The sequence below is a fragment of the Perognathus longimembris genome, chromosome 1 (genome assembly GCF_023159225.1).
Source record: "Perognathus longimembris pacificus isolate PPM17 chromosome 1, ASM2315922v1, whole genome shotgun sequence".
Lineage (NCBI taxonomy): Eukaryota > Metazoa > Chordata > Mammalia > Rodentia > Heteromyidae > Perognathus > Perognathus longimembris.
The window spans coordinates 78,531,021-78,552,859 of record NC_063161.1 but is presented as its reverse complement, the minus strand read 5'-3'; the positions used below and the strand labels follow the sequence as shown (position 1 = coordinate 78,552,859).

The 21,839-nt window shown below is 62.5% G+C and overlaps 1 protein-coding gene across 3 annotated transcripts; it reads right to left on the bottom strand.

Moving 5' to 3' along the window:
* Positions 1 to 452: 452 nt before the first annotated feature.
* Positions 453 to 21,135, bottom strand: Ints1 (integrator complex subunit 1). 3 transcript variants are annotated; one of them, XM_048330447.1, is made up of 47 exons: positions 20,821 to 21,135; positions 20,000 to 20,290; positions 19,568 to 19,764; positions 19,301 to 19,438; positions 18,922 to 19,081; positions 18,704 to 18,809; positions 18,421 to 18,613; positions 18,179 to 18,324; positions 17,944 to 18,085; positions 16,950 to 17,126; positions 16,435 to 16,543; positions 15,956 to 16,076; positions 15,685 to 15,762; positions 14,996 to 15,153; positions 14,347 to 14,443; positions 12,667 to 12,758; positions 12,524 to 12,584; positions 11,898 to 12,095; positions 11,555 to 11,684; positions 11,224 to 11,403; positions 10,946 to 11,095; positions 10,423 to 10,602; positions 10,228 to 10,332; positions 9,584 to 9,751; positions 9,340 to 9,451; positions 8,700 to 8,861; positions 8,111 to 8,257; positions 7,752 to 7,850; positions 7,426 to 7,550; positions 6,811 to 7,065; positions 6,541 to 6,700; positions 6,259 to 6,399; positions 5,955 to 6,138; positions 5,761 to 5,884; positions 5,187 to 5,311; positions 4,587 to 4,674; positions 4,281 to 4,507; positions 4,044 to 4,167; positions 3,490 to 3,623; positions 3,000 to 3,192; positions 2,643 to 2,770; positions 2,326 to 2,438; positions 1,640 to 1,753; positions 1,281 to 1,351; positions 1,019 to 1,110; positions 824 to 933; positions 453 to 754 (listed from the first exon to the last, which is right to left on the bottom strand). In XM_048330447.1, the coding sequence occupies exons 1-47, from the start codon at positions 20,876 to 20,878 to the stop codon at positions 639 to 641; spliced, it is 6,579 nt and encodes a 2,192-aa protein (XP_048186404.1). In that variant the 5' UTR covers positions 20,879 to 21,135; the 3' UTR covers positions 453 to 638. The 3 variants fall into 3 exon arrangements, with proteins under 3 accessions (XP_048186404.1, XP_048186419.1, XP_048186410.1); XM_048330462.1 differs by having other exon boundaries at positions 2,332 to 2,438; XM_048330453.1 differs by having other exon boundaries at positions 18,421 to 18,607.
* Between the last annotated feature and the right edge of the window lie 704 nt (positions 21,136 to 21,839).

Below are 21,839 nucleotides of genomic sequence, written 5' to 3'. Positions count from 1 at the left end.
GTGCTGCTCTGCTGGACTGCAGTGCCCCCTGGTGGAAGCGGATTGGATTGCTGGGCAAAAGCCAGCACCAGGGGGGACCAGCAGGCAGCCACAGCCTTGAACTCATAGCAAGGAGGAGGGCTCTGTCAGTAGGGAGACAGCCTGGCTTGGGGGTGCGGAGGCCTCTGGCTGCTCTGAGGACAGAGGTGGGGCAGCTCTGGCTCTGACAGTGGCCCACAATTCTGGCCTCCTGGAGGACAGGGATCGTGGGGCTCTGGCTGTACCCATGCCTCCCACTCACTCCCCGCAGCCTAGCAAAGCCAATCCCACGGACAAAGAACTTGGGGCCCCGAGGGCCAGGCAGGCCATGGGTGCAGGCAGCACCCCAGGAGCAGGTGGGTCCCCACCGCCAGGACTGCGTTCAGCAGCCCTGAGCATCAGTGGAAGAGAGCCACACAGAGCACTGGAGAAGACAGGACACTCGACACACAGGACATACAACGTTTCATTTGAAGCTGACCCTTGCCGGGCACATGTCCCCGGGGGCTCCGTGCCAGCCACCCCGGGGTCTGCATCTGACGCCTGCCCAGCCTTGGCCAGGAGGAGAGCCTGGAGCGGCCCCCATGCTGGTCGCAGGCTGGGGTTCGGCCGGGTGGGGCTCACATCACAGCCTCCATGTGCAGGATCCTCAGGGCCTCAGAGATCTGGGCGCTCGTGTCTACCTGGCCGTACATGCCCACGAGAAAGGCCCGGTGCAGCAGCACGGCCGCGTGCTCTGAGGGAGAGAGGCAGTCAGGGCCACATCCCCCACGGCAAGGACGAGCAGGCGGGCGGGCGGGCTCACCTTGGCAGAGCAGGGTGTACTCCGGCAGGTTCCGGAGGGCCGTTTGCATCACCTCAAAGTCCCGGCTGCCCAGACAGTACATGAAGGTGGGCAGGAAGTCCGCCGCGGAGCTGCAAGACACACACGGCGTGGGGTCAGCGCGCCTGGGACGCGGGGGAGCAGCAGGCGGCCGGGCTGCCCGGGCACGCGGCTCACCTGGGGTTGTTCTGGATGGAACGCAGCGCCAGGCTGAAGGCCAGGTTGCGGCAGGTCTCCTCAGCCGAGCTCATCAGCCGCTGTAGGTTGGTCTAGCGAGCATGGGGCGTGGCCGTCAGCTGCGGCCATGAGCCCAGAGCTGGCCCAGGACTGAGCCCGAGGCTCAGTACCACCAGCTCCACCCTGAGGCCGGCTTGGTGGGGCACAAGTGGGGCTCCCCCAAGGCCTTCTGGGCCTCCCCGACCTGCCCCACCCTGCTCACCGAGAAGAAGCCCAGGACCTCAGGTCTGCGCCGCGACATCTCATCTATGTCACTCAGGGCCTCCAGCAGGTCTGAGGGCAGAGGCTGGCCCAGTGAGAGAACCCCAGCACCCCGCATCCTGAGAGGCCCCCAGCCGCCACCCCAGGACCCCCAAGGCAAAGGCCCCACACACCGCCTCCCCAGGGCTCCAAGTGCCACAAGGCACGATACAGCCGGCACACCAGCCTGGGTGTCCCAGAAAGGCCAGCCCTGCCTGCCGGGCCCTGCACCCCAGTACCCGGAGCTCCCAGCAAGGCAGCTCCCCTGAGCACACATCCTGGCTGCAGCCTGGGCAGCTGCGGGGCAGGCGCCCCACTCACCCTCCACAGTCTTGCCCCGCGAGAGCCTCTTCATGTGCGGCGCCATGTCGGCCGCGGTCAGCGGGGTGGAGAGGGACACGCTGACCAGCGGCAGGGAGCCGGCCGAGCACTCGTCTGCAAGAGGCAGAGGCCATGCTGAGAGGTGGCAGGCAGGCAGCCCCAGGACGATGGGGCATCCTTCTCGGGGGGGCTCCGCAGCCACCATCAGGCTGAGAAGAGTACCTAGCACACAGCAGGCGCTTGGCAAGTTTGGTGGCACAGAGCCTGCTGGGAGGAGAGCGGCTGTTCCTGCTTCTCCTGCTGCCCACCAGAGGCTGGGCAGGGGAGGAGCTCCCTCCCGGCCTCCTGTCTCCCTCCCTCCCTGCCCCGGGTACCTGAAGGATGGCACCAAGGCCCATCCTGGGTGACTGAAAGCCACTCTCAACCATTTGCCAAAACCAGGGCTTCAGACATGAGCCCTCACCCAGCTGCCAGCAGGAACCCCAGCCGCTCACCCCTAGCGCTGGGCACACAGCTCGCAGGCGGGAGGCCTGAGGCCCGTTAGCCGCCCAGCCACACCCCGGGGATGGGGCTCTGCGGTCAGGGTGGCACGTCAGGTGGGCGAACCCCCATGGGGACACTTGTGACAGGCAGACCCACAGAACCCGCTGCAGTGCAGCCCTCCCAGGCCCACACCCGGCACGCACCCTCACCCTCCTCGTCCAGGCCCCGGTCGGCCCTGCCATTGCAGCTGGGCAGGCTGAGCCCCGCCAGGAGGGATTTGAGCATCACCAGGTCACTGTTGTCGAAGGACAGGTCGCTGCGGGAGGGACAGGCTTTCAGCTGGGGGGCCCTGGGGCGAGAGTCTGGGGTGGGGGGCAGAAGGTGTGGCCGCCCAGACTAAGGGCCACAAGGAACTGGGCATATCTGCTCCAGAGGGGCAGAGCACAGCCACAGGGTGCCCCCCTCAACCTGACCAGCACCCCATGGCTGGGCATGCGCTGGGCGCCCCACTGCCACTCACTGCAGGGGCTCCGCGTGCTTCTGCAGGAAGGCCACGGCGGCCGGGGCACTGCAGGTGATGTACTTGTGGATGAACTGCACAAACTTGCTGATGAAGGGCGCCAGGTGACGGGAAGACTTCCGGTAGTTCTGCAGGGGTCAGAGCCACTCAGTGCCGCGCCCCTCACCAGCCCTGCTGACGGCCCCCACCTCCCCCAGCCCTCTGCTGACAGGACGGGGAGGGATGAGCACACGGGGTCCCCCAGGCACGTGGGAAGCTGGGGGCTGGGGACAGCTCCAAAGGTGGCACTGGTCCCCCGGGGGTGGGAAGGGGGGTGGGTGGGAGTGGAGGTCAGTGTGCAGGCTGTGGCCGGCGCACCAGCAGCAGGCGGATGAAGGACAGTAGGCAGTCCCACAGCGCCCCCTGGTGCTCGCTCTGGAAGACACGCGGTTGCAGCAGCTGCAGGATGCCCAGGACGTGCAGGAAGAAGGCCAGGTGGTTCTGCTGCCGGAACTCCTGGAAGTTCAAGTGCGTGCGGCCATGCAGCAGCGCTGCGATCATGGGCAGGTGCCTGTAATGAGCACAAGGGCTCTGGGGTCACAGCTGCACTTGGTGTCGGGGATCCCAGCTGAGCGCCAGCTCCCCCCATCCACCGGGCCCAGTGAGACAGATGCCATGACGGGACGTTGTTGGTGCCGGGTCCAGGAGCAGCTGCAGCGGGCCAGTAGGGAGAGCTGGGTGCTGGGGCCTGGGCTATGGGGTGCCGGCTTGCAGCTACAGAACACTTACATCCCCTCAGGGAGGACAGGGTGGTGCCTGGGTGCCTCCCCTGGACTGCAGGTGGCAGGGCCACGCTTGACCTGGGTACCTGAGCAGCAGGATGGGGTGTGCCACAGCCAGCTTCCGACAGGCCATGTTGGCGTCAGCCACCCGGCTCTCACATGAGCGGGAGTCACTGGTGTCGGCCAGGAGGGTAATGAAGCGGTGGATGAGCCCGTCCAGCTGAGGGAAAGGGGCCAGGAGGCAGGGAGGGGTGAGCATGCAGTGGTACAGGCCACACGCCCCCCTCCCCCAAGCCCTGCTCACAAACCCCGGGTGGAAACAAGGCCCTTGCTTGGCCGGGATTTGTAGGGTGCTGGAACACTGAACTGAGCCTGCCGGGGTGGAGCAAGGCAACTGGAGCTGCAGGGGGGACTCCAGGGACACTTCTGGAGGTGAAGCAATGCACCCCATGCTGGTGGAAGTAGCAGCCTTGCAGTGTGGGCATGCTGCACACACACCACACACACACACGTGCAACTTCCCATTTGTGAGCAATGGGATAGTGAAAGCACCCCTTTGCACCCAAAGAGGCTCCTTGGGGAGGGGAGGCTGAAGTGGCCTCTGTGAGCGGCCACAGTGTGGAGGGGCTGCACAGCTCACCTTGCAGACGCTGCTGCCGGCGGCCCCCTCACTGGGCAGCAGGACGTCTGGCACGGGCATACGCAGCTCGGGCCGCTGCAGGTACAGCTGCAGCAGCAGGTCCCGGCAGCGCTGACCCAGCACACTGTAAGACACCAGAAGGACTTACTAGGGTGACCAGAGGCTGATGGGTTGAGCTGGGCTGGGCCCTCTGCCAGCACTGTCACGTGCGGAGGGAGCGGGACGTGGGCACAGCACCTGTCCCCCCGCTGCTGGATGCAGCCCGTCAGGTGCTCTGTCACTTTGCGGACGCTCCCCTCGTCGCCATGGCAGCAGCTGAGCAGCAGGGGTAGCCGGGTCTGAATGAGGGAGCAGGCGGCAGCCTCCCCATCCTGGCTCTTGGCCTCCGCCTCGGCGAGGATCAGCTCCACCAGGCTGGTGAGCTCTGCCGGCTGCACACGGAGCACCAGCTCCTCTCGCCGCTTCTGCAAGCAGGCAACCTCCGTCAGCCCAGGCCCTGCGTGACATGCAGCACGGCGCAGCCCACTGCCTCCCGGCACCTGCCTGCGGGGTACGCTGGTCCCTGCCCTGCCAGATCCGCGGGACGTGGACACAGGCCCAGAGGAAGTCCAACGTGGCCGACGGGTCAAACCTGGGGAGGAACACGTGGCTGAGCACAGAGAGCCCACAGCAGCCACCCTGGGAAGCCACTACGGCCCTGCAGACCGCAGCCAGGTGGCCGTCAGCGAAAGCACCCACCCTGTCTTAGTGAGCTGGCCCCCAGCTCTAGCTCTGTCCCATGCGGCGTGGGAGCCAGTTACACTCGCACCCTGCTCCAGCGGGGCAGTAAGGCAGAGTTTCCTATGGGTGATGACACAGCCCAGGGATGAGATCTACAAGACTGGAAGGGGCCTGGCAGCCACAGCCGGACCCTTGCATGCTGCAGGGAGCACGCACAGCGGGTCTGGGTGATTGGTCACCCTCTGGACTCCCCAGAATGTCTGGAAGCAACAAGCAGAGGCCCCCACATAGGCTATGCAGTGGTCAGGTGCCGTGGGCCCACTGCTGTGGAGGACAGAGTAGACCTGGCAGACACCTTCCTGGCCTACCCAGTGTGCGTGGGCAGGCGAGGGCTGGCATGGAGCAAGGCCGGGCCGGGCTCACCTCTGCTCCCTGCTCTTGCCCAGAAGGACGTGGATGCAGCGGTGCAGCGTGGACCAGCTGGACTGGTGTGTGAAGAGGGCCAGGAGATAGGGGCGGAAGGACGGGGCCTGGCTGTGGCCTTTGCCCTGGGGATGGAAGAAGCTGAGATGGCCCCAATTTGGCGCAAGGGCTGAGCAGCCCTCATGAGGTAGTCAGCAGACACCTCACGGTACAGGAAGAACCTGGAAGCTTTCCTGGGGCCCCCACAATGTCTTCACCACCAGCACATAGGGTGGCAGAGCATGGGGGGGGGGCCAGGCTCAAGTGACACTAAGGAGTCCTCTACTTCCCTCCTCTGCCATCTTCAGCCCTTACACCCCTCTGTGGAGATCTAGAACCCTTGGGACAGTGGGCTGGACTGACAGGGCCGCCCACCTCCCACCCCAAAACAGATCGGGGCCACCACAGTGCCAGCCCCGACGGCACCCAGGACTCTGTCACTCTCCGGGCTGATGGACCAAGGCCACAGGGCAGTCCCCATGGGTGATGTTCCCTGGCCAGCACCATTCCCCATGCATGCCCTCTGCCCTGGCACCTTCCTCCGTGAGAAGAGCAGCCGTCGCTGCAGGTCGGGACAACTGCTGACCACCTCGGGGTCAAGCATCTCCAGCCAGTCCACGAGCAGCCCTGATGCGGGCCCCAGTCTTACGGTTTCTGGGCTGTGGGAAGAAAGGGACTCAGGCACGGGCTCACCAGTGGTCCTGGCCCGGGGCCATGGCTCCCACTTACCTGCCACCATCTGCGTCCTGCAGGCCGGGGCCCGGGGGCTCCTCCTCCTGCAGCAGCAGGGTGCTGACCACTGCCACTGGCCGGGGAACAGGGCCAGGGCTGGAGGCCTCCCCCGTGCCCGAGAAGAGTGCCATCAGCAGCTCCTCCAGGTGGGGAGATCGCACCTCAATGAGGAACCGGAGCACTGGAAGAGGGGGTTGGGGGAGAGAGCTGATTGGGGCTGGCCACAGCTGGTGTGGGCCACCACGTACGGGACACACCAACGGGAGAACCCCAACCTTGAGGTGGGCCGACCAGGTGCTACCTTTGCTGATGAGATCCGGCTCCACGCTGCACTTCCCCCCTGACTTCAATGTGGCAATCATGGCCGGCAGGGTGGAGCTGACCACGTCCAGGTCACGGCGGAAACTCAGGGCCTCAGTCAGGTGCAGGAGACCGCTCCGCACTGTGGGAAAAAGCCGCAGGCTCCTATGCAGGCTCCTAGGGCCCCACTTGGCCTTCCCTCCCGGCTGGCCCCGCTCCCCTTGCCTAGCCACACCACACTCCAACCTGCAGCCTGGGTACCCCGTGTCCACAGTGCCCTCACCATCATTGACCCTGTGTCTGGCCGAGTACTGGGTGGCAAAGAGTTTGAGCTGGGCCTGGAGGGGCCCATCTTCCACGGCCGGGCTGTCCAGCCACTGCAGCATCTGCATGAGCACTTTGAGGAAGAGCGAGGAGTAGCCAGTGTCCTGGGGCACGCAGCGCTGTGGGAGCGGCAGCACATGGGTCCCAGGACTCCCCTCCTCTAGGACCCCAGCCTCTCCCCCTCCACTCCACCACTCATGCCTCTGCCAGAGGCACCACGCCTGGGTACCTGGTATTGGTAGAGCTGGCGCATCAAAGGGCACGACAGGAAGTGGCTGCGGTGCATGGCCATGGCGAGGCTGCCGCCGTGCGGGGAGCCCAGCAGGGTGGCCAAGGCCTGCAGCAGGCGCACCGTGACGCCCGGCACCTCGGGGTCCCCCTGGCGGACGCGGGCTAACTCCTGACCCAGTGCCTGCTGCAGTGCCAGCACGAGGGGGCGTGGGCTGGAGCTTGGCCACCGTGGGTCAGGGCTCAGTGGGAAAATCTGAATGGCAGGGCAGGAGTCAGGAGGTGCAGGGCAGGCATCTGAGCCCCCCCAGTACCCCCCCCACCCATAGAGGCCCTGTTTATCTCTGGCCTCAACTACGCCAACTGAGAGCAGAGTGAAGGAGGCCTGCCTCATGCCCACGGGCTCCCTGAGGAAGGTGGGAAGAGGTGGCATGGGGCCTGGCACCAGCCAGGGGCCTGCAACCTCTGCTCATAGGCAACGCATGCTAAGGCAGAGGGTGGCTCAGCAAGAGCCCTGCACGAGGCAGTTCGGCAGGGCACAGGGTGTGGGCATGGATCAGTCCTCTGTGTCCTACATGTCCACATGCATGGCGCCCACCCTCAGTGGCGCTGGTACCTGCAGGAGCATGCCGGCCAAGTCGTCCTCGGGCCCGAGCACCCGAACCTGAGCCCCAGCCCGGGTTCTACCCTGGCCCGGAGGCTGATCAGGGCTGCTTTTCGGTTTTGGTGCCTCCATGCTGTCTGCATAGAAAGGGACACAGGCCAGGGCTCAGTCTTTCTGGCCAGCTCCCAGCAGGCAGTGGGGCAAATAGATCTCACCCAGGCTTTCGCCAGAGTGGTCAGCTCTGGGCCCACCGGGAGGACAGACTGACACCAGAGCCCACTGGTGTCCCGGCACTGTTGGGGGACCGCTGTGGGGGTGGGTCTGCTAGAGGTTCGTACCTCGCCGGGGCGGCAGCGAGGCCGTGAGCAGCGAATGGAATGTCTGGCCTCCGGACGCACCTCTCTCGTGCTGCACCTCCACCAGGTGAGCCATGTAGTCTGCAAAACCACAGCCAAGGGTGGGGACCCTCATGTGGTGCCCTGGAAACCTCCCCCAAACCAAGAGATGGGACTTGCCAGTAAAGGTCAGTGCCCGGAGCCCCTGCAGCCCCTAGCCGGGTGTCCATGGGCCCACAGCAGGCTTTCCTGCAGGCTCCGGCCTCACGGGGCACCAAGTCCGGCTGCGAATGCTCGCCTCACCTCGCCTTCCTGCCCGCCGAACGGCCCCTTCTCCCCCCACTGCACAGAGGGTGGCTTACTCTTGTCCATGATGTTCTGCTCCAGGGCCTGGGGGTCCTGGGCCACCGCCTGGTCCAGGTACTGGAGAAGCTTGCTCATGCTGGACACAGGGATGCCGAAGGACTGGACGAAGAGCAGCAGCTGCTGGGGCTCCAGGTCCTGCAGGGCTGTGGACACCCTGTCAGCTGGCAGCTGGCTGGGGCTCAGAGCAGCAGTGCTGCCAGTATCCCCCAGCGTCCCTGCTCTAGCCTCGGGCAGGGTTCAGGGGCACAGAGACCTCACCAGGGCCACAGGGCAACCAGGACACTGGCTCCATAGACTCCCTCTGGCCTGACCCTGGTCCAGCCTGCTGGTATCCTCCTTCCCACTGTGGCTGCCTAAACCCCACAAGTTGAGGACCAAGTGAGAGACACCCACCCCCCCAAACACACCTGCCATTCTTGCCAAGCCCCCACCTTTTATCTTCATTTCTCTCTCAGGACTCATCTCTAGCCCCCAGGGAAAAGGTCAAGGCTGGCCTGGCATGCCGGGTCCCCAGCTGTCAGCTGCTGGACGTGGGCACGCAGGTCCCCCAGAAGCCCAGGTTGGCCATTGCCTGGCTTGCCGTACCCGCATCCACCAGGCGAGGGACCTCAGAGCGGATCATGCGCAGCTTCAGCCAGTCTGGCAGCAGCAGCGCCTCCTCAGATGTGTCCACCAGGAAGGCAGTGGGCAGCGGCTTCTTCTCCGGAAACCAGATGTCCAGCAGCTCCTGGAACTCGCTGTCACCAGCTTTGGAAAAGATACAGGTGGCAGCCTCAGCCTGGGCGCCTGAGACTTCTGGGTGTTCTAAGAGGGGGGATTGGGAGCAAGGTTTCTGGGGCCCAGGGAAGAGTCAGTGCGAACAGGACTCCAGGGTGCCAGACACTGGGCACACTTGTTTACTCAATTCGCCCTGCTGGGGACTGCGGCAGCCCAGTTACACTGGCTTCCACGGGTGCTGCTGCCTGTGGCATCTTCCCTAGTGGCCCCATATGACCACAGGAGTGCTACGTGTGGGTGTGAGCTGCCTGGCCATGCCATCTCCTCAATTCTGGCTCCATACATCCCAGGAACAGGGGACCGTGCTGGCTGGGGAGCATGAGGCCAGCCTTTCCTACTGCCCGTCCTGAGGGCAACACAGTGGGCAGACACTGGGATGACGGTCTCTGCAAGTACTACAGGATCCCTGCCCAGGAGCAGAGGCAACTGCCAGCTGGCTGCCACTCACCTCGGGGTGGGCCAAGAGTCAGCAGGATGACCATGGCGTGGACCACAAGGATGTGCATGGTGGCCGTCTCCCCGCTGCTCCAGCGCAGGAAGACTTGGTCCTGAGACTCTGACTGTGGGGAAGGGGTGAGCAAGTTGGGGCCAGGTGGCTCAGGAGGGCCGGTGACCAAAGGCACCTTACCCAGAAATGAATGTCCTTACCCTTCACGCCCCCCTCCCCCAGCAATGGGCGCCTTCGTCCTCACCCAGCTGTAGACCTCCTCGCCCTCCTTGCTCTTGCGCATGCGCCGCACGTAGCGAGAGAAGACAGACAGGAGGGCACCCAGCACGGCATCGGAGGTGGCACTGCAGGATAGCTTGGAAAAGAGGTGCGCCATGATGGTGGAGCGTTCCACGACCAGCCGAGCCACGTCCTGGGTAGGATGGAGGCTGTTAGAGGTTCCTGGGGTCTCTGCCATTAGTGTCTCCCCGCCTCCACCCACGTCCTGGCCAGCCTTGAAGTTATATGACCCAAGGCCAGTCACACAGTGTGTGGAGCCCTCAGAAGCAGGATGGTGTGCAGGAGAACAAAGGCCACAGGCTCTCAGCTCCCTCAGCTGGCAGCACAGCTTCCCAGTCCCCAAACACTGTCCCAAACCCTGCCAGGCCCTGAGGGAGGCAGCTCAGGGCTTTACCTGCCCACAACTAAGGCCCCCACTAGGTCACAGGAAATATCCCGGAAGTCAGCAGGTACTGAGGGGACACAGATGGCCAAGCCCCAGGGACAGCAGAGGTCCTGAGCACTGGCTTGTGCACAAGGCCACAGCAACCAGGCTGGGCACAGGGAGCCTCCACACCAGGTGCAGCAACCCCAGACAGTACACTGCCGGGTGATCTCCATCCCCCTCACCAGGGCCAGGTCGCTGTGCGGCCCCTGCTCCTCCACTGGCGTGTGCTGGGACAGGTAGACCAGGTAGGCACTGATAGTCTGGGGATCCGTTTCCATGTGGATGGCCTGGGGAGGAGGGAGGGCGGCTGAATTGGCTCTTAGGGCGGGACTCCTCCCGTAGCTCCTCCCCCAGCCCTGCCATCCCCAGCCCCAGACCTGTTGTAGCGCCAGCGCAGTTGTGGTCCTCACGCTGTCAAACAGAGGCAGCCGGGGCAAGTCCCGCAGCAGCCACTGGTAGCCCTGCAGTGCATCTGGCTCCCCCACATCCTCCTCCATGGGGGGGTCCTTCTCCTCCTTGTCCCGCAGGCCACCCTCAGACAGCACCAGCGACAAGCCCTGTGGGCACATCGAGCACACACCCTCAGCCCAGGGCCTGGTCACTGCGGGGTCTCCATGCACTATTTCCACACGTTCACACACATGCGCGGGGGATGGGAGAGAGCCTGAGGCCTCAGCATGTTTAGCACTTGCACCACGGAGCCTTTCCAGATAGCCAGAACACAGTCTTGGTCACTCCCCAAAAATCTCACACCAACACCCCAGAAGCCACACCACACAAGTGACAAGGGTTCCTGGTTGTTTGGGCTGCGCACACAGCCTGGGGCAGCCAGGTACCACTGAGCATGGTGAGCCTGAGCCGGGGACACACGGGGGCTCCCGCAGGCCAGGCAGAGCTCACCTTCATGGCCAGCACCCTGGAGGCCACCTGTGAGGAGCCCAGCCGCCGCAGGAAGTAGTCGAGCACCTCACATGTGGTCTGCTCGTCGGCCTTCGGGCCCAGCAGTAGGTCCTGCAGGCGTCCCAGCAGCTGCCGCTGCTTCTGCTGCCTCTGGGGATGAGAGGTGTTCTGGGGGTGAGAGGAGCTCCGGGATGGGAGGGGCTGCGGGTAGGAGGGGCTTTTGGAGTCTGTGGGGCAGCCTGCTGCTGGTGGACAGGCTGAGGCGGTCTGGCACCAACCTGCCGCTTCTTGGCCTTCTGCTCCCGGCTCTCCCCCTCGTCCTCTTCCTCCCCAGAAGCCGTGTCATCAGCAGCGTCGTGCAGCAGGAACTCGCACAGGCACTGCACGGGCAGCACGTCCAGGGATCCCTCGCTGGATTGCACCAGGTCGGCCAGCCAGGGCATGGACTGCGAGGAGGCCTGGGTGGAAAGGCAGAGGATCCGCTGAGGCTGGCAGGCCTGAGCCCCTGCTCTCAGAGCCCTGCCCTGGGTCATGATGTGTCTCAGCTGCGTGTTGGTGCTGCCCACTGGCTGCAATGCCCCAAGCCATCCCGCCCCCCCCCACACACACCTGGCGCTGGATGATGTTCAGCAGGAAGTCGGGGTTGCGGCTGCGACATAGCAGGTGTCCGAGGCGCAGGGACTGGTTGAGGCCCTTCACCTGATCCAGGATGTGGGGAGGCGGCCTCCGGGGGGGGCCTCTGCAGGTCACAGGGGACAAGGTATCAGAAAGTCACAGCACAATACTCCCTGAGCAACAGCAACGGCCCCTCAACTCCCGTCCTGAGCCCCTGGGCTGCTGCCGCCAGCCCCGCACCCTCAGGCCTGCGAGCCATGCCAGGAACTGGGCACTGAGGGTGCTCCAGGTCAGGCCTGCCCAGGCCTGGGCTTGGGTAAGGGTGGGGTGGGCGTACTGGGGGTCCAGGCTGGTGAGCTGTGACAGCAGGAGGCTGCTGCTTTCGGTGATGGTCTGCTTGGTGGATGCAGCAGCCAGGTGGCCTTCGAAGGCCAGTATCTCCTGCTTCTCCCGCTGGGAGATCTGCAGCTCCCGGTTGATCATCTCTGTCCGTGTCTCCTCATCCGTCAGCGTGCACGGGGGGTACGAGTAATTGCTGGAGACCAAGCAGGCAGGACCTTGTGACCTGTCTGCTGGCATAGCCTGCCAGAGAACGCTCGCAGTCCAGCAGGGTCAACACCCGCAAGGCCGCCACCGCCCGGTGCACAGCCTCAGCTGAGGGCTGCAAGCCTAGCCCAGCTGCGCCTCCTCCGGCATTGAGCTTGGCCAGCCAGACTTTCACTAATCCCAGACACTGCAACGACACGGGCTCCCCACAGGCTTGCTTGCAGACACCCTGATTCTCCCAACCCCAGAAGAGCCAGAAGCTCAATGGGTCTGGACCTGAAATGTATCCCCAAGCCCAGACATCCCAGGGATGCAGCCAGGCAGGCAGTGGCAGCTCTGGTGGCATTCAGCTCTATGCCTCGGGGCCCCTGCCCTGTGTCAAATGCCCTCGGGTACCAGCAGAACAGGCCGACATACTTGGTCATCACCATCTCCATGAGCATCTTGAGCGTGGGGTACTCCTCCCAGGCGGCCAGGCCTAGGGGAAGGAGAGCAGAGATGGGTCCTGCCCATGGGTGGGTGCTCCTCCACTGCCAGGCCCACCGCAGCAGGAGGCTCACCAATGTTCTCAGGGTTAAAGGCGGCGACCACCAGCAGCAGAGGCCAGGCCTTCCAGTAGAGGGTGGAGATGGCGAGGCTGGGGGGCTGGTACCTACAAGACAGATGGGGCATCCATAGTGCGGGCAGAGGCCCCTGGCTGGCCAGCTCAGCCACCGCTCTGCCCTGTGGTGGTGGCACCTCGGAATGTCCCCTCCTAGTGACCCGTAGCCAAGCAGCAATGAGCAGAAGCACTCCTGGGCCCCGAGGAGCAAGGCCGCGGCTCCCCAGCAGCACTGCGGCCTGGCCACCGCTGCCCTGCCCAGCCCAGCTGCCCCATCTATGAAAGGGGTGCAAGCATGGGTGATCCATGAGAATTCAATGGATGCCAGGAGACCAGAAACCCCAGAGCCCATCAGCGCCCAACTGTAACATGTCAGGATCACATTCAAGGACAGTCCTTAGAGAGGACAGAGTCTAACTGCTAGGAGGAATGAAGATCGGAGATAAAACTTGTAATGCACCAACAGCCTTCAGTGAAATACACTGAGTTACAGAGAGGAGAGCACAGGCCAGAAAGCTAACAAAGAAACGAAGGCCGGCATCAGCTACACTGGACACAGATGAAAGTGAACTAAGCAACTCAAGAGTGGTGATGGGAAGGAGGGAATGAGAGAGAAAGAGGGAACAGATGAGACTAAACAACAAGAAAGAAATGTACATGCCACCCAAGCTAGAAGAAATGGCTTTATTGTTAAAGTTCTTAGAGCTCATAAGCTTTTTAGGTTACAATAATGATTTTCCTCATTGTGAAGGTTAAAATGTGTACTGTGCGATATATGTAGTTAATCTCAATAAACGAAATTAAGGCAGGGCACCCATGGCTCACACCTATAATCCTAGCTACTCAAGAGGCCGAAATCTGAGGACTACGGTTTGAATCCAGCCTGGCAAGAAAGTCCACAAGACTCCTAGCTTAAACTAAAAGCCAGAAGTAGCACTGTGGCTCAAGTGGTAGAGTGCTAGCCTAGAAGCAAGCTGCAAGCTCAGAGACAGAGCCCAGACCCAGAGTTCAAGCCCCAGGACTGGCTAAAAAGAAATTTAACACCTAAATTTATAATGCGAACACCAGCATAAACATCTTCTTCTTCTTCTTCTTTTTTTTTTTTTGTGGCCGGTCCTGGGCCTTGGACTCAGGGCCTGAGCACTGTCCCTGGCTTCTTTTTGCTCAAGGCTAGCACTCTGCCACTTGAGCCACAGCACCACTTCTGGCCATTTTCTGTATATGTGGTGCTGGGGAATCGAACCTAGGGCTTCATGTATGGGAGGCAAGCACTCTTGCCACTAGGCCATATCCCCAGCCCCACTTCTTCTTCTTCTTTTTTTTTTTTTTTTTTGGCCAGTCCTGGGCCTTGGACTCAGGGCCTGAGCACTGTCCCTGGCTTCTTCCCGCTCAAGGCTAGCACTCTGCCACCTGAGCCACAGCGCCCCTTCTGGCCGTTTTCCATATATGTGGTGCTGGGGAATCGAACTGAGAGCTTCATGTGTAGGAGGCAAGCACTCTTGCCACTAGGCCATATTCCCAGCCCCCATAAACATCTTCTTATGTAAAGCAGAAAGCAAGTAGCACTGACGTGCCAGCAGGAAGGCAGGTTGCACCTGGGGCCGTGTGCTGAGCCCAGGACAGCCGCACACCTACTTACCCAGGTGGTAGCTGGATGTTCTCAGGGTGGTGGTAGGTGCACAGGTTCAGAACAGCGTCAATCAGCTGGACCCTCTCCACCTTCAGGACTTCCACGTCTGAAAGCCAAAGCCACAGCTCCAGAGCCTGCCCACTGCACAGGGCTATGTGCAGGCCAGGAACTCAGTCAGGAGAAGGGCAGTGGAGCCTCCCTGGACAGCAGCCAGAGGAAAAGCCAGAGGGCCACAGCAGGCCAACCGGCCACACTCTGGGCATCAACCCTCTGCCTACCGGCAGCAAGTACACCAAGTTTAAGATCACTGTACTGGAGCTGGGCACTGATGGCTCATGCCTGTAATCAGAGCTACTCTGGAGGCTGAGATCTAAGGATCACAATTTGTAGCCAGCCTGGAACAGACAAATCTGAGAGACTTTGAGAGATTCATCTACAACCAGCAAAAAGCCCCAAATGGAGGTGTGCGTCTAATGTAGAGCACCAGCCTCTCTACATGGTGGAAACGGCAAGCTGTCAACACTCTGGGGCTCCTGCATCAACTCCAGGCCTGGCCTCCGCACACAGTATAAGCCCCAAAGGCCCGGGTGGGTGCTGCTATCCGGGGGCAGAGTCCCGGTCCTTGCTTCAGGGCATTGCTGAGGGGCAGGGCCATTACCTTCCGCCTGCACAGCCGCAGCGCGTTTCACCAGGTGGTCAGCCAGCTCCATGGCGTCTGCGGGGCCGAGTGGGAGCTCGCGGGACAGCCCGATGACCAGAACGCGCATGAGCGTGTCCTCTAGGATGGGGACCTCTGAGCACAGGCGCAGGAAGAAGCTGTGGGAAGCACAGGAGCAGCTGGGTGGCACAAGCTGTGGTCCACCTACCCAGGAGCCATGGCCCAGCTCCCACCCCACCCCGGCCGGGCTCCCAGAGTCAAATGCACAGGGAAGCTTGAAGGCCACACAAGCCTGCATGTGAGGCCCTGCCACCCCTGAGGTCATCAGGGTAGACTGCCCAGCACACCCCAGAAGACAAGTGAGGATGAGCAGCACTTGGTGCCCGCAGGCCTGGGCGGAAGGGTTCCAGGGAGGAATTGGGAAGGGTGCAGCCTCAAACTCCAGTGGTAGCTGAGGGGGCAGCGCATGTGGCTGTGAGACTGGGGGGGGGGGGGGAAGGGTAGCCTGGGATGTGCAGGGGGATGGGGAGGCGAGCAACCAGGAAACAGAAGAGGCAGGAGATGGGGGCTGTGGGCAGGGCACAGGGGCTGGGCAGCTGCTTGGTGTGGGTGACTGCAGACCCCAGCACAGAAGGGCGCAGGGAACAGGATGGATGGGAAGCGCCCCAGGCTGGCTGTGGCGTGCTCACTTGCGGTCGCTCTCCGGTGGCCAGTTGTCCCACTTGTAGTAGGTCTCAGGCTGCTCTGTGAAGAGCACTTTGTGCAGGCTGCGGACAGATGGGGCAGGCAGTCAGCTGGGGGCAGCGCCCTCAGGCATAAACACAGACAACACGGGATGGGGCAGCCAGCAAAGCTGAGGGTACCACAGCCCCTGCCCCAGAAGGCCCACAAGGGCCTCTGACCCTGGGGGACCACGTCCCTCCCCCCAGCATGGCCCTCATGGGCAGAAGGCAGCTGTACCAGTGCACATAGTCCTTGGGCGCCAGCTTGCTGATGGAGGGGACGACAGTGTGAAGCCACCAGACCGCATCCCGCTGGATAGCGGCAATCTGGTTCTGGAAGGCACGCAGCACCTCGAGGTCTATGAGGATTGACAGGGTCAGTGGCAGCGGTGGCCTCCTGTGGCCACAGCCCCGGAGAGTGGGTGACCCCAGCACGGCCCCACCATTCCTCCCACCAGCCATGGAGGCGGCCTGGCTGCAGGCCCCAGGCCTCAGTTGTCCAAAGACATCGTAGCAGGCAGAGACCTGGGCTGGGTCACGCAAGCCCCAGTGGCAGATGATCACTGAAGATGGCCACTTGCAGCATGCCTGGCCTCCTCTTGTGGCCACACTGAGACTGAGCCTTCTCCTCCCCCCTCTGCCGTCCTCCCCAGGGACAGCCTCGGGGTCAGATGTCACCAGGCCTGGCTAATTGGGCCACACCAGCCCCAGCCTTACTCCTTTTCTCTCCTTTGTCCCAGGCGATGCCTGCCTCCTTCACCTGGGCAGTGATGCCCAGCATCATGGACACCGCCAGCACGTCCGTCACGTGGACCACAAACCGCTCCTGCAGGCAAGCAGCACAGTGGGGTTCGTACCACACCCCACCCCACGCTGACTTACACGCATGTGCATAGAAGCCGTGCAAGGACCGGGGCCCTGACTGAGCCCAGACATCACCACAGGGTGGACTGGAAAGAAGCAGGGGCCCCAGCTTGGCTGAGGAGGCCCAGCCAAGATGGCCAGCCCTGGACAGGCAAACAGCAGACTATACGCAGGCTGGCAGCTTTGGGGTCTTAAGAGACTTCCACCACTTCCCCGTTCTCTCCCCTACCCCAACTCTGAACTCAAGCCGGAGTAGCCGCTCCCTCCCCTGCTCACAAGCCCTGCTGGCTACAGCTCAGGTCACACCCAGCCTGGGCTGGGATGTGGAGCCCAGTGCTCCCAGCTCGGGAGCCAGGGAAGTGGGGCACCTTGAACTCCATGTCCAGGTACTGAGGCTCCTTGCGCTCTTGCATGAGGCCGAGGCAGAAGGCCTGGAAGTTGATCTCGTGCTTCGTCTGCTTGATGATCTCACGCAGCAGGGCCCGCGATGCCCGCAGGTAGTCATCCTTGTTAGTCAGCAGGTCCTGGAACACCATGGCCAGCAGCTGGGGCAGAAAGAGGCCACAGACATCAGTCAGATGCTATCCAGGACCGGCATGCCACCACATCCTTAGGTAGGGCCTTGCTCAGCCCCACAGAAAATTGTCCCCACAAGAGTTCCCAGAGAGCGCCCCTAGCACCCGCACTGCCCCCACAGGAATGGCCACCTCACAGCAGCTCAGCCGAGCAGGGCACTGGCACCACAAGGACACTCTGGGAAGCAACAAGCCACCTGCGCCCCCACCATGCGTCAAAGGGCGGCAGGCAGCACGAAGCCCAACTCCAGTGCTCTTCTCATCATGCTGGGCCACAAGGGAGACTGAGGCTGGTCACCAGGCCCAGTAGGAGGCCAACACACAGCCAGCTCTGGGCTCCAGGCCAGGGCCCAGTGCTACAGAGCCCCCAGCTGGATCTTGGGGGCTCCTGCCCAGGAAGGCATCCTGGATCACTGCAGGGGAACTTAGGTAGCTCTTTTATTCAGGAAATAACCAGGTTTGAACTTATCCTCACGTTTACTTGGCTGGTACTCTACCACTTCAGCCTCAATGCCGCCTTGATTTATGCTGGCTGTGTTGGAGATGGCCTTGGCTGGCCTTAAATTGGGATCCTCCAAGCCTCAGCCTCTAACTAGCTAGGATTACAGTGCCATTGGGTGGCTCTTCAAGGACAGACTTGAAACCCATCTCAAATGAGATTCAGACACTTTCCCACACAGCAGCAGCCCCCCCACCCCCACCCCGTACATCCACACATGGTAACAAGCCGTCCCAGTTGCCCCTCTGGCCAAGGCAGAGGCAGGCAGGGCAGCAGACATGGGGCTACCTTGGGCGCTAGCTCGGAGCTGTGCTGCAGCACGGTGTAGAGAATCTGCATGTTGTTGGGGTTGCGGGCATTAGAAAGCTCGTTGAAAATGACAAACTTGATGGTGGTACCCAGGTTGTCCTTGTGTGCATTCAGCAGCTCCCTGAGTGTGAGAGTGGTGGGCATGTGGGAGGGGCATGAGCCACACCAGCCAGCCTCCCATTGCCCCTGCCCTCAGCCTGGTAGTGCCCCGCACCTGACACACAGCATGTAGTGGTTCAGGAGGACCTTGGGCTTGAGGCGGATCTTGATCAGGTGGGAGATGACATCCATGTCCTCCGGGCCGTGTGTGTTACAGTTCATGCACACAGACATGAGCAGGTCCTGCGCTGGCCTGGTCAGCTGCAGGAGGCCAAGGAGACTTGTGGAGCACACAGCGTGGTGGGTGGGACCCCTCCCCCAGGAAGCCCCCAGCCCACCACTGCCCACATGGCCCACCTTTGGGTTCTGCAGCCACATCTCCAGCCGCTGCACAGCCAGCAGCCGCACTTCCTTGTAGCCACAGGTGGAGGTGAGCAGCCGCAGCAGGTTCCGGGACACGTTGTCGATGGGCTGCCGCCGGTTGAGCTGGTCACGCAGCATGTCCAGCACATACTCCTCCACACTCTCTGTGAGGTCATCGTACCTAGGCCAGAGGGGGCAAGGAAAGAAGGGAGGACGCTGTCCTCCAGACACCCACCCTGCCTGCCAACCCAGAGACCAGGCTGTGCAGCCCACTTACCTGGGCATGAGCTGGCCTTCCTGCTCGGGGCTCAGCTTCTCCTCAGCAATCAGCAGTTCAGTCTGGCTGTCCTCTTCCTCTGTGAGGGAGGGGTGGGGGCTGCTCCCTGCACGGACCACAAACAGCCTGTAGGTGCCATCTCCCATCTTGCCCTCACCCCACAACCCTCCCTCTCTGTGGGCCAGACCCCATTTTGCTCCCAGCCAGGCCGCTCTTACCAGCCCCCAGGTCACCCCCGCTGCGGGCGCCCTCCCCCTGCAGCAGCATGCTCTTGGGGGGCATCCTAGTGTTGAATGCTGTCTGGATGTTGTCCACGAAGGTCCTGCAGTGCTGGCTGTCCACCCAGATCCGCTCCCCCAGGGAGTCTTCAATGTACACCTGGGGAACCACACCCTCAGGCCTGTTCCAGGGCCGGTCCCACACCCCTCAGCTGACAGGTGCCAGGTGGGGCGGGCATCAGAGGCCCCATCACCACTCAGTGCAGGAAAGACAGAGCCATTTGCTTCTCATGCTCCAACCTCGCTCCCTCCCTCCCTCCTCTCCACAGCACTCTGCTTCCTTCATCAATGCTGCTGAGCCCCAGAATGAGGGACTCACCTTGACAAAGATCTCAGGCCAGTTCTCATCCTCCTCGTAGGCGGCCATGAGCAGGTTGCAGGCCAGCACAGATACCAGGCTGTTCCCCTTGGCCTTGAAGCTAATGGAGGCGTCTCGCCGCAGGAGGCTGCACAAAGCCTGCCAGGGAGGGCCTGTGTCATGGGCCTGTCACAGCCACCCTAACACACAGGTGTGGCCAGAGGGTCTGAGAGGCCACAGGGAAGGAAGTGGCTGGTAAGAGGCCGTGGCACTGGGGGCTAGCCTCACCTCGATGACGCCCTCTGTGGCAAAGATGTTGGGCTTGATCTTGGCCAGGTACATCAGGCTCAGGTAGAGGGTGCTGTCAGGCTTGGCCCGGGTGACCTTCAGCTGCTTCACTGCCCCACACAACACACCCTCAATCCTGTCGTCATTGCCCTCCAGCTCCGCAGCCTCAACCTCATCCAGCAGCACTGTGGGCAGGACTGGCCGAGGCAGGAGAGCTTGGTTAGCCATGGGGACACTGGCACACCATAGGAACCCCTACAGGTGGATCTAGTGAATAGCATCCTCCAAGGGATGTGAAATGTCCCCCAAACAACAAAGCCTGGGTGCCAGGCCCCAGGCAACCTCTCACAGCACCCTTAGATGCTCTGAAGCCGTCTGCTCACCCAACATCTTGCTTTCCCACAAAGGGGCTGCTTTGTAGCCCAGCTGTACCTTCAATCGGCACCACGGATGGCTCTTTAATGGAGGGAGAGATGGCTCGCTTCTCTGCTACGGCTGCCTCAGCCAGGCGCCCGAGGGCACTCAGTGGAGGAGTAGCAGGCAGTTTGGGGCGCTTGGCAAGGCCACCCAGCGAAGAGGCCCCAGGCAAAGCGGCCCCAGCCTCCCGCTTGCGCTCCGAGGGTAGGCCTGGGGCAGCTGGCTTCAGCAGGGCTGACCCTGTCTTCGATTCCCCAGCCTGGCCCTTTGAGCCCAGAGCAATGAAGTCCCCCGGTGGAGGGTGCCCTGCAGAGGAGACAGAAGATATGCATGGTGTGACACTGCCTGCCTGCAGTGGAAGAGCTCGCTTCCAACCTCTTACCTTAGATGGGGCTGAGCAAGGGATCAGAGAAAGTGAGAGTGAGGCCAGAGGCCACTCAGCAGGTCCCCTCAGCAGGACTGGCATGTCATTGATAGTGATGGCTGCTAACAGCAGCTGACTACAAGGCAGGCCAACTCTAATCTACAGGTTACCCTGCTTAATCCCCAAGTTCCTGACACAGTTTGATGACTTTATAGGGGAGGAAGACACACAGATTTGGGCAAGGTTACCAATATCACACAGCAAGCCACCCCAGGACTGGAGTCTAGACCACTTAGCCCTGACACCGTGCAGCCTCCCGGATGATCGGCTGAGAGGAGTGACCCCCGCCCCTCCCATCCCTACCCCTTGTCCTGCAGGTCTCGGTCCCGGTGTCCAGGGCCCAGGTGACCCCTGTCCTGCAGGAGGTCTGTCTCCCTCCCCACCGCTCCCCGGCGCCGCGTTAGAAACGCACCCGAAGGCTTGGCCACGGCGCTGGGCCTCCGCACGGTGGTGGGCTTGGCCCGGTTCATGTTGCCCACGGCCCTCGCTCTCCGCCGCGTCGCCGAGGAAGAAGTGACAGAAAAGCGCTCCCTCGCTCATTCATTCATTCGTTCACACCTCGGTAGGAGCCAGGCGCGCAGAGCGGAGCTCGGAGGGTGCGGACTCGGGGTCACGCAGCGAGCCGGGGCCAGACAGACATCCAGTGCCCCGGCCCAGCCACTCACAGCCCGCCCAGCTCTCTCACTCTCTCTTCTCTCTCTCTCCTCTCTCTTCCCACAGCCCCGCCGCCACAGCTGTCCCGGAAGCGGAAGCTAGGCTCCCCTTTCCCTGTAGAAATGACTTCCGTCATAACCGGAAGTAAAACATCGAGGCGCGAGGCGGGGAAAGAAAGGCAAAGAGGGAGGAGCGGTGCCGCGCAGTGCCTGCAGCGCCCTCTGTCGATCGGAGGCCCGGTGGACGCCACTGCATCCTGCATCCCCGCCTCTGAGCTCAGCCCGGCTGGGACCGAAGTGACTGCCCGGGGAGCATCCGGGAAGGGTGACAAGGACGGCAGAGCCCTGCCTACTGTCCCACTGCTCATCAGTGGCAGGTGCTAGCTCCACTAGACAGCCTGGCCGGCAATGGACACCTGGTTCGAGCAGCTGGTTTAGACAAGACCAGGGCAGGGACCTGGCTCTGCCACCAGCCCTGTGCTTGCGGCCCAGCTGGGCCTCAGCCCCAGGACCCACAGGGCTGTGCACCTGTTGCCAGGAGCCTAGTCCGGGAGCCCCGCTGCTGGGACGAGAAGGAAAGGGCAGATCTTTTCTAGGGCGTCAGTGTTGGGGTCCAAATCCTGGGCAGGGCAAGAAAAGGTATTTGATTACTTTGCATAGGACCTTGTTTTGTCTATTTTATTTGAGACAGGATCTTAATGAATAGACCATGATCCCCTGGAACTCACTTTGTAGCCTAGGCTAGTGAGGGACTTGGGTTGCTCCCCACCCTACCACC

Bases quoted from the DNA above. Each gene is read 5' to 3' on its own strand.
- Ints1 (XM_048330447.1), bottom strand. From the start codon at position 20,878: ATGAACCGGGCCAAGCCCACCACCGTGCGGAGGCCCAGCGCCGTGGCC. The intron at 19,439-19,567 runs GTGAGGCTAGCC...CCTCCCTGGCAG, and splicing joins CCACAGAGGGCGTCATCGAG to GCTTTGTGCAGCCTCCTGCG. The intron at 18,325-18,420 runs GTGGGCCATGTG...GGCCTCCTGCAG, and splicing joins TGTGGCTGCAGAACCCAAAG to CTGACCAGGCCAGCGCAGGA.